Here is a 13,970-nt window from a genome sequence, read left to right as displayed (position 1 = left end):
TCTTGCATTCTCATCAAGTTAGCCTTTATGGCAAGATTTCCCATAGTGTACTTTATGAAACACTAGAAACATCAAATATTTATTAATAGGTATTCTGCCCTAAGAGGCATTCTCTCAATATATTAGCTGCAGAAATGCTGAATCTCATACATGCCCCCACATAACCTACAACCCTATCCCACCCTCACTTCTCTCTATTTTTATTCACACAGCACAAAATGGCTCTGAAAGCTCTTAAATACTAAAGAAGTCCATCTGATTTTATTTAGTACAGTATGAGAGCTGTTTTCAAAGAAAATATTTCATCTTTAATTTTTGTGATAGCAACTCATTACAAATCTACTAGAAAAATGAAATAAATTCAATTTTATAAAATCATAATCTTACATTTTACACATTTATGCGTTAGTGTCTTGATTGGTATTGGTTACCTTGGCCTAAAAGTAACGCCACCATTTCTTCATGTCCTTCACGAGCAGCTTCCATCAATGGTGTATAACCTTCATCATTGACCTCTTCCAGGCTAGCTCCTCTTTCAATAAGTAAAGCCGCAAGTTCCACGTGCCCACCACATGCAGCCAAAGTCAATGGTGATTCAAATGAATCAGCAGGCATGTTCACTTGGGCACCACTGTCAAGAAGTAACCTAGCTACTTCAACGTGGCCATCCTGATTACAATGCAATTAAAAAAACTGAATCAGTACCATTAAAAAATCTTTAAAAATACTTCTCAATTGCTATACAATGAAGTTTGCTGATCTCAATTCAAATAAGAATTAATAAATCTACATTTAACAGGTGAGTAAGCAAGCATTAATTAAGACATATCTACAGTTTACTCTAGTAGTAAATAGCAATTGAGGATATAAAATATGTAGAAAAATACCTTCAGTCAAAAAGCTTATTAACCATCAGAAAAAAAAAAAACCAGTAAGCACATAAAATAAGAGATTACTGTGAGATAACATCAACACTGCATAGTATAAGCTTAAATGCTAAAAGGATAAAGTTTAGAAAGGGAAAGTAGGATTTTCATAGAAACCTTAAGGATAAGCAAAGTTTTGGCTAGGTAGAAAAAGAAAAATCCAATACTTTTTAGAGGAGTGGGGGAATTGAGCATGATGTGTTAGGGAAAAGGGAACACAATATGTACATGGTAATTCCTTTGTTGTTCGACAATCAAATGCCAGTGAAAATTAAGAAAAAGAAAAAGAAGTTCTCTCTTAATATCTTCTGTCTTCTTTACCGGTCTCCCTTTCTCAGTTTCCCTAAATACTGGCAACCCCAAGGCTCACTTTTCCATTCCTTCTTCCTTTGATACAATTTTTCCTTCTGTATTACCTCACAGACATTTCAACTTCTTTTGAACATGTCATGCCCATTTTTGCCTTGGTACTTGCCATATTACACAACTTTAAAGTCTTATCACTGTGGTTACTTTGCTGTTCCTTTAGCTCAGAATTTTCTCCCTCCATAAGAAGTCAACTCCTACATTTCCTTTAAAGTCCAGTTTAAAACCTCAGTCTCTTAGCAAGTCTCCAAACGTATGGCCCCTACTAGTATCTTTCATCTACTTATAACACTTCCATTGCATGCAGAGTAGGTCTACAGAATATTCCACTTTAATTTTTTAATCTACATATAGTTTGTTTCTCTAATGGGGGTGGCAAGGATGTTTTAAGTTCCTTACACACATTATGTGATTTAATCCTCACAACAACCCTAGAGAAGGATATTATTTTAACAGATGGGGAACTCAAAACACTCCCAGAAAACTTGTTTAATCAAAAGAATAATTAACTAAAGCAAACATTGGTATGACAATAAGAAAAACAAAAAATAACTCAAGTCTTAAATGGCTACTTAATTTTTTTTAAAATTAGTAATTAAAATTTAACATCCTTTCAATAATCATTCTCTGAAGGGAAGTTGAGACAAGAAACTTAAAATTAATTTTGGGTCTGTTTTATCTTTGGTGTGTTTTTCTCATAAATCTGTCTATAATGTTATTCTGATTCATTTCTGTGCCACAAGTCATAGACTGAGATACAAAAGTTTAGAGTACTATTATTACGCATTCTCAAGTACAAATTTAAAAAAAAGTTCTTGAAAAAAGGAATTCAGGGCTGAGAAAAGACCATGATAGAGTATCTTTGGGAAGGGAGACTCTTTGGAAAGGGATCTTTGGGAAAGGAGAATGACAGAGGGAGAATTATGTAATGCAAATAATATTTTAATTTCAAATTTTTCATAAACTTTACATTACGGGTTTGATGAACATGTTTTACTTAGCAGTATTATGTGCATACTCTGTGGATTATGTTCTCATTTTTAATATCCTTGATCAATCTTTTAAAAAGTCACTTTCTGTGCCAATTACATAAAACCAGAAAATGAAGGTAGTGCTACAAAGCTTCAGAAAGCACCTCTGATAGAAGTTAATATTGCACAACTGGCTCTTATAACTCAGATAGCTGAGGTTCTGATCCACAAGTCATGATAAACAGAATCTTTCAACCCAAGGAAATGGCACTCACTATACACTGGCTCTGTCTCTACCTAATATATAAATATATTTCATGTATGTATTTCACCAATCTTACCATGCAAGCCTCCATTAAAGCAGTGTGCATTTCATCTGTTTTATGCTCTTGATCTGCGCCTGCTTCCAAAAGAAATCGCACCATCTCTAGATGTCCTAAACCAAAAGTTTATAAGATTACTTAAAAATATTTTATTATTCCCCGAAAATAAAATTACAATATTTTGAAAAGTTATATTTAACTTAATAGCAATACATTTATTACCACAATACTAAAGTCAGCTACAAGCCACCCTCAACTGCCCAACACAAATTATACAAGTGATCTGTGCTGTTCTACTCCTTACCCTGCAACCCTAGAAACTGCTATTACTAAAATCCTTGCTGTAGGTGAGCAAAGGTGGCCCTAAGATGCAACACCCAGAATAACCCCTCTACAACCTTTTTAGGGCCCAGGCATGCCATAGTTATTTTATTTATACTATAGACTAAATTAGCTTTTGTGAACTAGTAGCCTGGGATGATAATCATCACTGAAGTTATTTCTATGAGGAAATGAGCTTTAAGTTTCAATAACTAACTCACAGACATCTTAGGAACAACCTGCTTGTAAGTTGGAAACCGTATATATAAAAATATTCTTGAAACAACACCATTTATATTTATTCATTTATTTAGATATAAATATATATATACACATACATATATATACACACACGCATACATTTATGTAGTTTCAAATAAACCATATGCTTCAGTTCAGATAAAGATTACCTTGTGAGTAGTTACAATGAACATAAATTATATTTTAAAAAGGACTTCAGATACTATGTAAGAAACAGTAGAAAAGTGACTAATTTTTTTCCAACTTCATCTGGAATGAGCTGCAGTCAATTTTCAGTCAACTGGGAATGGAGGAAGGAGTGGATGGCGGAAAGAGTGGATGGCAGAAGGAGTGGATGGAGGAATCATGAACAGTTAAAATTAACTCTGGTGAATAAGTGTAGCACCTGCCATACCTTGTTTTTGCTAACAAACTATCTCTCCTTCCTCTCTGTCATTCTCCCTTCCCAAAGGTCCACATCAATGTTTAGTCTCAGCCTGAATTCTATCCCTTCCCCATCTCCTCCTTGTCAATCTGTATCCTAAGAGACCTCACCAGAAATAGAGGAAAGTAAGAGTGTCCATGGATCCTTGGAAGTAGTAGAGATGTTCTCCACCAGCTCAGTTCTATATCCAGTTTCTCTAACGAAAGCCTGCAAGCCCCAACCTCAGCAGGGTGGGGCTACAAGCATAGGAGAGAGGGAAGAGTAGTTATACATAGCCCCATCTCAAAGCTCATTGGCCAGCTGGGTCTCAGTAGTAAAATGGAGCTAGTTCCGGTTTCAAAAGTATTTGCTGGAAAGATGAGAGAGAGCCACCCAATCAGCCTGTCCTGGAGAGGCTGCCCCAAGGCTTAATTTCTCCCCTCCCAATGAAGATCAACCTCTGCGTAACTACTAAACAGAACTGGAGAAGTAAGAGACCTCAGCTGTGCTTCCTAAGTACCCTTAATCTGAATTATCTGTAACACGAGATAATCAAAAGTCCTTTAGAGCACATTTTTACATTTAACTTAAATTTTAGTCATTTATGTGTCTAAGGAGTATTTTAGCCATGTTTTTAAAGTGAAGTTATTCCAAAAGACCTAACAAAACCCTGGCCACTCTGAAGTACTGATAGAATGAAACAAAACAACAGGAGGGCCAACGCAAGGGTGAAGGAATCAAAGCCCTGGGTGCAAAATTTAAGGAGACATTCACTCACAAGCTAGTGTACGTGAAGATTCAGCCATTGAGAGTGAGTGCCTCCTTAACTTTTGTACCTTGCCTTGCAAGAGCTTTTTCTTGATGCCTCTGGGTCAAAAATGTATCACTTATTTTATGATACAATCATGACACAGCTGCAGATGGTAGAAAACATTGAAGTGAATGGCTATGCAGGTATAAAATTTCATGAAATTTTCTTTTTAAAAAGTTTCTTAGTTTATAGCAATTTATCTGTCAAAAAGGTTGATTCCGAAAACTGTCTGGCTCTGTGGCTGTCTTTTTAGAATCTAGAATCTAGATTAACTAGCTGAAGACCAAGTATCTTTCCAGACAATTATCTTGCTCCCCCCAAAAGAAGATATTTTACTCTATTATCAATATTTTCAGGTTGATCGACATCATTTAGAACACTATGTACCCCCTTTGTACAGCTATATATTGGTAGGTATTCTCAATTTCTACCAGCTCTTCCTTCTAACTTTATTAAACATGTTGATGATACTCTAAAATTGTTCTTTTGAATACAAACTCCCTCCACACCACTTTTTATTTTTCTTTTCATATATCCTCCTTTCTCTTCAATTTTTTTCCTTTCTTCTTGGTATCATGAGAAATAGCTTAAGCACCTTCTTGTTAATAAATCATTCTAGCTTCTATTTATTTATTTCTTTACTGGCCGTATTGCACGGCACGTGAGATCTTAGTTCCCCTACCAGGGATCTAACCCACGCCTCCTGCAGTGGAAGCGCAGAGTCTTAACCACTGGACTGCCAGGGAAGCCCCTCATTCTAGCTTTTATTGCATTTACTTTAAATTTACAGGCTAAATACTTCTGGATTCAATAGGATTCTTTTGTGTAAACCAGGCAAAATACTCTGACAAGCAAAATCATTAAAAAATACAGTGCATATTAAAATCAAATAACTGTTTCTAATAAAACAACTGGATCAATAGTCATTTTTCATTGACAATATTTATAATATTGAGTGTATATTTTAAAAGTTTAATATATAAAGTTTATATATTAAACTTTTAAACTCTAAAACACTTTAAACACTTACTTATAACGTACTATATACTATTACCATATATTATTTTTTATTTTAAGTGACTAACCATTCTATATGAAGTAACTGTCATTTCATGAGTTTAAAAACTTTGCTTAAAAAAACAAGTTCTTTACTGTACCTTTGTAACAAGCTAACGTAAGGGCACTCTCTTTAAATTCATTGGAATGCGTATTAATGCCAGCCCCATTTTCTAGCAGCAATCTGGCTACTTCCACATGTCCAGCACTTCCAGCTTCCATAAGAGGAGTATGACCATTTTCATTATGGTCCTCAATACTAGCACCGGATTCCAAGAGCACCTTTACAACGTCTACATAACCTCCAGCACAAGCATATGTAAGTGCTGTATTGCCTATTTGAATGAAGAAAAACAAAGACATTAACATAAAATACCAAAATAAAACAGAGGTTTATTTAGTATCAAACACAAAACTGAAATGAGACTATAATCTTAAGAAATTTAGCTATTACACTTATATATATAATTCTTTTCTTCATTACATTTTATCTTACTGAAATCAACTCCCTATTCTTTCCATTTAAAAATCAGGGTCAAACACATGTGGAAAATCAGATACACTTAACACAATTGTAGAGTTATAAAAGAACTGAGCAATTCTGAAACTAACTTCCCACATGAGGAAAAAGTTACAACGATTCTAACTTTAATCAGAGAAATGTTTCCCAAGCTTTATTTTTTCTTTGGATTATAATTATTCATCATATATAGATATACCTCATACCGTTACTTTTAATCATGTACTGTTTTCACTACAACTTTACACATCAGTTAACTGGTGGCCAAAGTTAAAATAATTTCAAAAACATTCCCTCATAATGATAAAAATCTCCCATGTTACAGGGGAAAAAAAGTTAACTTTTGGGTAAAATAAGAATTCCTAAAACCCCCTCAAACCAGAACATGCAAACCTTTAAAATTATTTTAAATATTTAATAAATTTAAAAATCTTGCATGAAGGAAATGCACAAAATATATTTTCATATATTTTAGAGCTTTTATACAAATCCATCTATGCCCAAATTTGAAAGAAAAAAAAAAACTGATTTAGATTAACATTGTCTCTTGTGTAACACAACGTTTTCATAATACTTTCTTTTTCTATAGGCCACAATTTATTAACACTCGGCAATGACAGACCTGCCTTCTGTTGCATATCCTTCTTATTCTCCCTGCCTTCCCTTCCATTTTCCCCTGATAAATAGGAAACGTGGGTTTGAGAGGTGGAGACCATCCTCTCCACTTCCAAGAGGATGGTCCTTTTAACTGGGCCAGTGTTTAATATAAAAGAACCAAGGCCAGTTAATAGCACTCATACACAAAACAGGAGAAATTTCATTCAAAATACATACTATGTATTTTAAGCCTAATGCACAGATATATACAAATGTGCAGCATTGATAATTGCAAAAGCATCACTAATGATCACTTTCATGTGAATTAATTACTATCAGAGGGTGTTAATATTTAAAAACTGAAAAAGAAGTATGCATAACCTGTTGAAGACTGTGCATTGACATCAGCTTTATGAGCTAGCAGCAACTTCACAATTTTGACATGTCCTCCATTAGCAGCAGCCATTAAAGGTGTAATGTCACCTTTGATCCCCCTATCTTCCACATTGGCATGCATTGCCAACAAAACCTTATGAAAGAAAAAGTTTAAAAGATATTAGAAAATGATATTTTCACCAAAATTTTTTGAACATATATTTATGTTAACATCTACCTAGTCATACTACAGAGCCAATAAGCAAAAGAGCCAATAAATTAAAAAAATGTATCTAACAAAACTATTTCTTGAAATGAGCCTGATGGTTGATTTTATTTTATTATTTCCTTAATACACAGTCCAAATTAAGACAAAACAATCAAAAAACTGTGAGCTTTATTTTGATAATACAAACCTGTGCAAGCTCATAATATCCAGCAGAACAAGCTAAACAAAGGAGGCTCTCCCCTTCCTCAGTGTGTTCATTTACACTTCGCCCTTCAATGAGTAACTTTCGCACAGCATTTACATCTCCTTCTGAACAGGCTTCTGCCAAACTGCGGCTATTGGGGGAAGAATATTGTAATATCAGGATATAAGAATATAAAAAATTGCCCAGCATAAGTGTTGATTTTTGAAATTAATCTGGACAGTAGTGCTAAAAAGAATGATTATTTCAATATGACTCATAACAAAAAGAAAATAAAATGATTCAGTTCACTGAGTTTTTAAAATCTACATATAAAAGTCACTGAATTAAAATTATCCACATTACAAAATGTTTTCAGTCATGTAACTGAAAGATAAAGTCTAATTTACTATAAGTAGGGAAAAAATCCAAAATTTTAAAACATAAAACTGTATAGAAAAATCACATGAAGGAAATACAAGTTATAATTACACTTCTGTTTGTTTAGTCACTAGAAAAATTTTATAAGATTTAATGAAATGGGTAAAACTTTTACTAATTATAAATGCCTATCTGAGTTCTTCAATCAAGTAAAGGGAAATCAGATAGGAAAGTTGTGAGCATGTAATTTTGACTAATCTATGAATAACTGAGAAGGAGATTCTTTTTTTGAAGTATTTACTTATGCCATCATGTTTTGGGGAAGTATGAAAAATATCCAGGTAAGGCAAAGGCTTAATTCAAGCAAAAGGAGAGTGGAAAAAGTGGTGGAACAACAGAAAGTTATATTTAGAGTAAAGCATTTGCCCTGTAAATCTTCCAAAAGAATTTCAACTATGGACATTTTTAAAGATTCCTTCACTTGCGGCTAAAATTCATTCTTAGAAAAACACTAAATCCAAGTCTCTTCATTAATATTCTCTTTATTTCAAATATACCTCAATTCTTACAACCTCCTCTTAAAACGTGGCCCTGTCACTTCAGGTACTAAAGCCATCATCCATGGATAACCTGTTTTCTACACCCATATTATCACTACCACCCAGTTTTAAGAACATCATCCTCAGCCAAGATTATGGCGAAGTCTCCTAAGCAGTCTCCCTGCTTTTACCCTTGCTCTCCTTCAGGCTCTTTTCAGTGAAGGAGCCAGAGAGATCTTGCTTAAAAGGAAGTAGACCTGTCACTCCTCTGCTCAGAATCCTCCACTGGCCTTTAACCTTACCCACAGTAAAAGTCAGAATCCTTGTAAGACCTGTCCAGTGGTAGGATCTCAAACTCCTCCTTTTACTTCTCTGGTTTCATCACCTACTATTCTCACTTACTCTTTCCGCTTTAGCCAAATTGGCTTTCCCATTTTTCATCAAAAATGCTAATTAAGCTGCAACTCCAAGATTTATGTATCTGCTATCCCTCTGACAAAAAAGCTTCTCCCAGGCGCAGCTCACTGCCTTATCTATTTCAGGTCTCTGCTAAAAAGCCACCTTTTAAATGAGGGTTTCCCTGACTACCCTACTAAAAATGCAACATGATCCCTAACCCCAAACACTGCCTTAGCACTTCCCCATTCAATTTCCTCTGCCCATAATCGTTATCATTGTATGCCATACTATATATTTTGTCTACCTGTTAACTGTACTGTCCCCTGCCGAAGCGAAAGTCTGAAATAGCACTTAATAAGTTTGTCTCTTAATTTCCCATTTTATAGGCAATGACAGTCTCTAGACTCAATGTTCTCTATCACCTTTAAGTAAGTTCAGGACAAATCCCTCCCACAAGACATTTCATGTAGAAGAACATACTTTTTCTCCCTTTCGGGTGGTGTCTCATTCTCTCTCTCCCCCTCAGGCACACATCCTCCTTTATTTCCCCATTCGAACTTTCATTCAATTTCCTTAGGTGTGTTAGCTTTAAAAGAGCCTTTCAGGAACTACTCTAGCAACAGGTGAACTTCACAACTTCTGAGCAAAGGGTGTGTGAAATCTGGCACATGACACCACACTTAACTAGTGTAAAACCTGGCACGTAACACCCACTGCGCGCCACTGTTTCTCAAGCTTTGCTGAACAAATATGACTGTCACAAACATGGTCTAGTGTTTTGCTGATCACTTTTAGTAGTGTCAGTGCCAAAGAATCTAGACTCTTTATTTTTCTATTCTATTTCCTGCTTGAACTAGCTTTAATATACTCTTCAAGGTGTCTTGCCAGTCCCAGAAGGCACATTAAAAAATATCTGGAGAATATCAATAATATCGTAGGCTAGAAAAACTGAACGTTAACTAAGGAATAGAACTGGAAGTTAACTAAAGAAGGAGAGTCAATCTATGAGAAGGATGGTAAAATAAATTAATAAAAACAGAAAACTTAGATGAATGAAGACAAACACAGAGTTAAGAGAAACAGCAAATTCACACTCTTGTTAATACTAAAAGATGTTGCATAAAAACACTATTATATAAAAGACAATTCTTGAATGCTATTTTTTATTCTCTAAACTCATATATAAAAGAGTATTCTCATTTTTTCAACTATTTAAAGGTAACTGCTAAAATACAGTTGACCCTTGAACAACACGGGGGTTAGGGGTAACCACACTCCACTCAGCTGAAAATCTGCAAATAACTTAATCAGTCTGCCCTCCATAAATGCAGTTCCTCCATATCTCTATATCCACGTTTCTGCATCCATGGATTCAACCAACCACAGGCTGTGCAGCAATGTAGTATTCACCACTGAAAAAAACCTGTGCTGGGAGTTCGCTGGTAGTCTAGTGGTTAGAATTTGGCTTTCACTGCCGTGGCCTGGGTTTAATCCCTGGTCGGGAAACTGAGATCCACAAGCCACGTGGCATGGACAAAAGAAAAAAAAAAAAGAAAGAAGAGAAGAAAGAATAAAAACCTGTGTATAAGTGGACCTGTGCAGTTCAGACCTGTGTTGTTCAAGAGTCAACTGTAAATAAAATGGCTTAATGGCTTCTTTTCAGTTAAAGGAAAAAAAAAGAAGCCTCTGAAGGGTGAAGACAGTAACATGTATTAATGGTTCTTTTCCAGCTGCTTCCTTGGCATTGTATTTTTCATTATACTATCCATAATTGTTTTATATACAAGATGGTGTGATTGTTTTTTATTGCATAACATCATCAGAAAAACTTTAAAGGCCAAGTCAGAAAATATTTACTGAGTTCTTACTAAACGTGAAATATTATATAAAAGGAATTATAGGACAAATAAAAATAACATCCCTGGAACTCACTTACATTCAAGTTACGGAAACTAGATCTTTGACATTTTTGAACATTCATAAAACAAATAAACAAATAAAAACCCTGCCCTTTAAAATGGTCAGAACTATGCACATGAAGTAGAAAATGGCATGACTAATTAGAAATCATTTACTTCTTTGTCACCAAAACATTAAAAGAAAACAAAATCTAAATAAGCAAAAGGTCTTTTATAACATATTGGCTAAGAAGTCAGCCTTGTAGTCAGACACTGGTGTCCTGCCTCTGCTACTTGTTACGTATTCAATCTTAAGTTGCTTCTTTTCAGCTTTTCATGAGTAAAATGGGAATAAAAACAAAATCCATGCCTAAGGCTTTTTGTGAGTATAAGTAAGATATCACAGGTAAAGTGGTTAGCATAGTGCCAGGCACAAAATACATGCTCAGTAAATGTTAGCTATTTTAATTATTTTTAAGAAAATGTTTTTATACCGATCACAGTGGAAACACACTTACTTGTCCGACTGCCCTGCACTTGCTGTGCTTTCAGCTCTCATACGGGTAAGTGCAGCAGCAGCTTCATCCAACGCACAACTAACAGATGATGTCAACCTCCGAAGCACTTCAGGATCTGCAAAGGCTTTACCATCAGCCGTAGATAATTTGCCTATTCCTATTATATTATTTTCACAGCAATTCGGATATACCCAAAAGGAGAAACAAAGCAAAATTCAAGTTACTTAACTCTATTTATGTTAAACTCCAAATGATACACTGGACATATATATTGCCTGGCCAGAATCTTCTGGGAAATCACTGTTCTCCAGTTTTCTATTAGTCTTATTCCTTCCATGTGGTCCATAAGTGCTCAACTCTGTGACTCTCTGGTTCTAGAAATGGGTCGTTGGTCTATGCTGGGACAATCGGGTGTCCTCACTCAGACTTCTGCCGTACGTTTGCAAGAAGAACCTATGCTCAAAGGTTGCTAAATTGTGAGTCATGAGCTATTTGGTCACTTTTATCACCACAAAGAGAAAAAGACTACCCAAAATAAGTCAACATAGAGGAGAGGAGAGCAGAGAAATAGGAAGGAGACAGTTCTGATAAAGTTATATTTGACTCATTGACACTAGTAGTGCCAGAAGCCAGCACCATCCCTATACCTTTGGTAAATGCCCATTTTCGTTTAAGAATGTTTAGTTGGGCTACTACCACTTGTGACCAAAAAAATGGCCATATAAGACATTATAGGTTATATAAAAGATAACCTATCTATGAGTACTTATTTGCTTCAAATTATGACTACAATTTACTACATACACCCAAAATCATGTCTAAAAACACCATATCTAAAAAATATTCAGAATAGACAAATTTTTTTAAAATTTCAAAAGCAGAAATGGTTAGTTACCATGTACATGAAACACAACTTGTTGCTATTCTACATATCACTACAAAGCAAGCTGATCTCTAACCTTTATTATTCTAAACTCAGTGCTGCTTAATCCAGGCTGCCCATCAGTGGAGCCTTTCAAAAGTACAGATGCTGAACTCTCCTATATCTAAAGATATAATTCAGTAAGTAAAAGGAAGGCCTAGGATCTACGTACTTTAAAGGCTCTAAGGAGATTCTGATGCACAGCCAGGATTAAGAACCTTTGCTCGAACTTGAAGATAAAACATCTAATGTTATAATGGATATTACAGAACCCCACTACTCAACATGTGGTTCATGAACTACTGATAGAAGCATTACTGTCACTTGGGAGCTTGTTAGAAATGCAGAATCTGAGACCCTAAAATTTACTGATCAATAACCTGCATTTTTAAAAAAAATTTTTTTATAGCTACTTTATTTATTTATTTATTTATTTTTGGCTGTGTTGGGTCTTCGGTTCGTGCGAGGGCTTTCTCCAGTTGCGGCAAGCGGGGGCCACTCTTCATCGCGGTGCAGGGACCGCTCTTCATCGCGGTGCGCGGGCCCCTCACCACCGCGGCCCCCCCCGCCGCGGGGCACAGGCTCCAGACGCGCAGGCACAGGCTCAGCAGTCGTGGCCCACGGGCCCAGCCGCTCCGCGGCATGTGGGATCCTCCCAGACCAGGGCTCGAACCCGCGCCCCCTGCATTAGCAGGCAGACTCTCAACCACTGCGCCACCAGGGAAGCCCAATAACCTGCATTTTTAAAAAAGATCCCCAAGTGATTCAAACGCAATTAAGGTTTAAGAAACACTATTAGAGGTTTTAAAACAAACTATTTAACTAAGACAAAGACCAAAAAGATCTCCCAAGTGATAATAAACATATCTGTACAGATTTCTTTTAATAGTGGAAGGACTCAATAATATCATATAAGTTTGTGTTTGAAGTTTATTTTAAAAAAACTTTATACGCATTTGCTTTTCCTTCTGACAAATCCAAGATATGAAATATTACATCTTATGGAATAAATATGGCAAAAAGCATTTCTGATTTTAGATATTTAGATATAACAAATGTTCAGAGCAGTCAAATTTAGTGTCTGCTACAATCAAGATGTACAAAGAATAAAAGCAGTCTTAATCTGGTAAGACTGATACCTACTGCATAATTTGTGCCACTAATATTAAAAGCCAACTGTAGTCTGAACGTGCTATAGTAGTATTTATTCAATAAGATATCTGTGGTTAGTTAAGTATCCTAACATTATTGAGACCAATATCACAGATGCATTCTCACATGAGAGAATTAGCTCCAATATTTTAGCCAACTCAGATTGGCTATATAACAACTATTTGTCAGTGACAAAAAAGAACTAAACAAGAGGATACGTCCAGATCAGAAGAAAGTAATCCCTGTTTTAAAAAAAAATAACATTTAAAATAAAATATTCCATATTAAATTTTTATGAACTTCTCATATCTTCATAAGTAAAGGTAACTATTTTAGTAAAAATATCTAGGAAGTAACCTAAGAAATACATAGTAACCTTTCAAATAAATAAACAGTGATTGGAAATTAATTTATCTAGCTACTCTGGATTATGGTGATCTTTTTTACTAGTCTTATTCAATTATTAGATATTAATCAGTGAAGATCAGTAACAGAAAAGATACACGATGACCAAATTATTCTTTCCAAGTTATGACATTTAATCAATTGAACAGAACCATATAATTTCAGAGAAAAGGTGTATCAAATGATTATCTAGATTTCTGATTTCAATATGATTTTAAGACAATTATTTCCCCCCTTTTTCTTCTCAGAACTTACTCAAAGGAGAACTAAAATACAACAGGAACTCCATCTGTGATAAAACTAGAAGAAATTTGTAAATCAAAGCTAATATTCATGAAGCCATAGTAAAGAGGAGATTAACTGACTTAGCAGAACAGAATAAGCAGAAATATAGAAATCAGTGAGAAACAAAGTGA

At 35.1% G+C, this 13,970-nt stretch overlaps 1 protein-coding gene across 9 annotated transcripts in view; it reads right to left on the bottom strand.

The window, feature by feature from the left end:
• Nucleotides 1-13,970, bottom strand: part of ANKRD17 (ankyrin repeat domain 17) — a 164,228-nt gene that overhangs the window by 71,305 nt on the left and 78,953 nt on the right. For 8 of the 9 annotated variants that reach the window (XM_057547253.1, XM_057547254.1, XM_057547259.1 and 5 more), the window contains exons 3-8: nt 11,076-11,232; nt 7,347-7,494; nt 6,937-7,084; nt 5,540-5,773; nt 2,605-2,699; nt 432-669 (exon numbers count right to left, since the gene is read on the bottom strand). In XM_057547253.1, coding sequence (XP_057403236.1) covers nt 432-669; nt 2,605-2,699; nt 5,540-5,773; nt 6,937-7,084; nt 7,347-7,494; nt 11,076-11,232 — 1,020 coding nt within the window. Of the gene's footprint in view, nt 1-431; nt 670-2,604; nt 2,700-5,539; nt 5,774-6,936; nt 7,085-7,346; nt 7,495-11,075; nt 11,238-13,970 lie in introns of all 9 variants that reach the window. The other variant, XM_057547258.1, reaches the window with a different exon arrangement.

The sequence above is a fragment of the Balaenoptera acutorostrata genome, chromosome 5, assembly GCF_949987535.1.
Source record: "Balaenoptera acutorostrata chromosome 5, mBalAcu1.1, whole genome shotgun sequence".
In the NCBI taxonomy this organism is placed as follows: Eukaryota; Metazoa; Chordata; class Mammalia; order Artiodactyla; family Balaenopteridae; genus Balaenoptera; species Balaenoptera acutorostrata.
The sequence above is the reverse complement of the archived record's forward strand: the minus strand, read 5'-3'. Positions and strand labels throughout refer to the sequence as shown.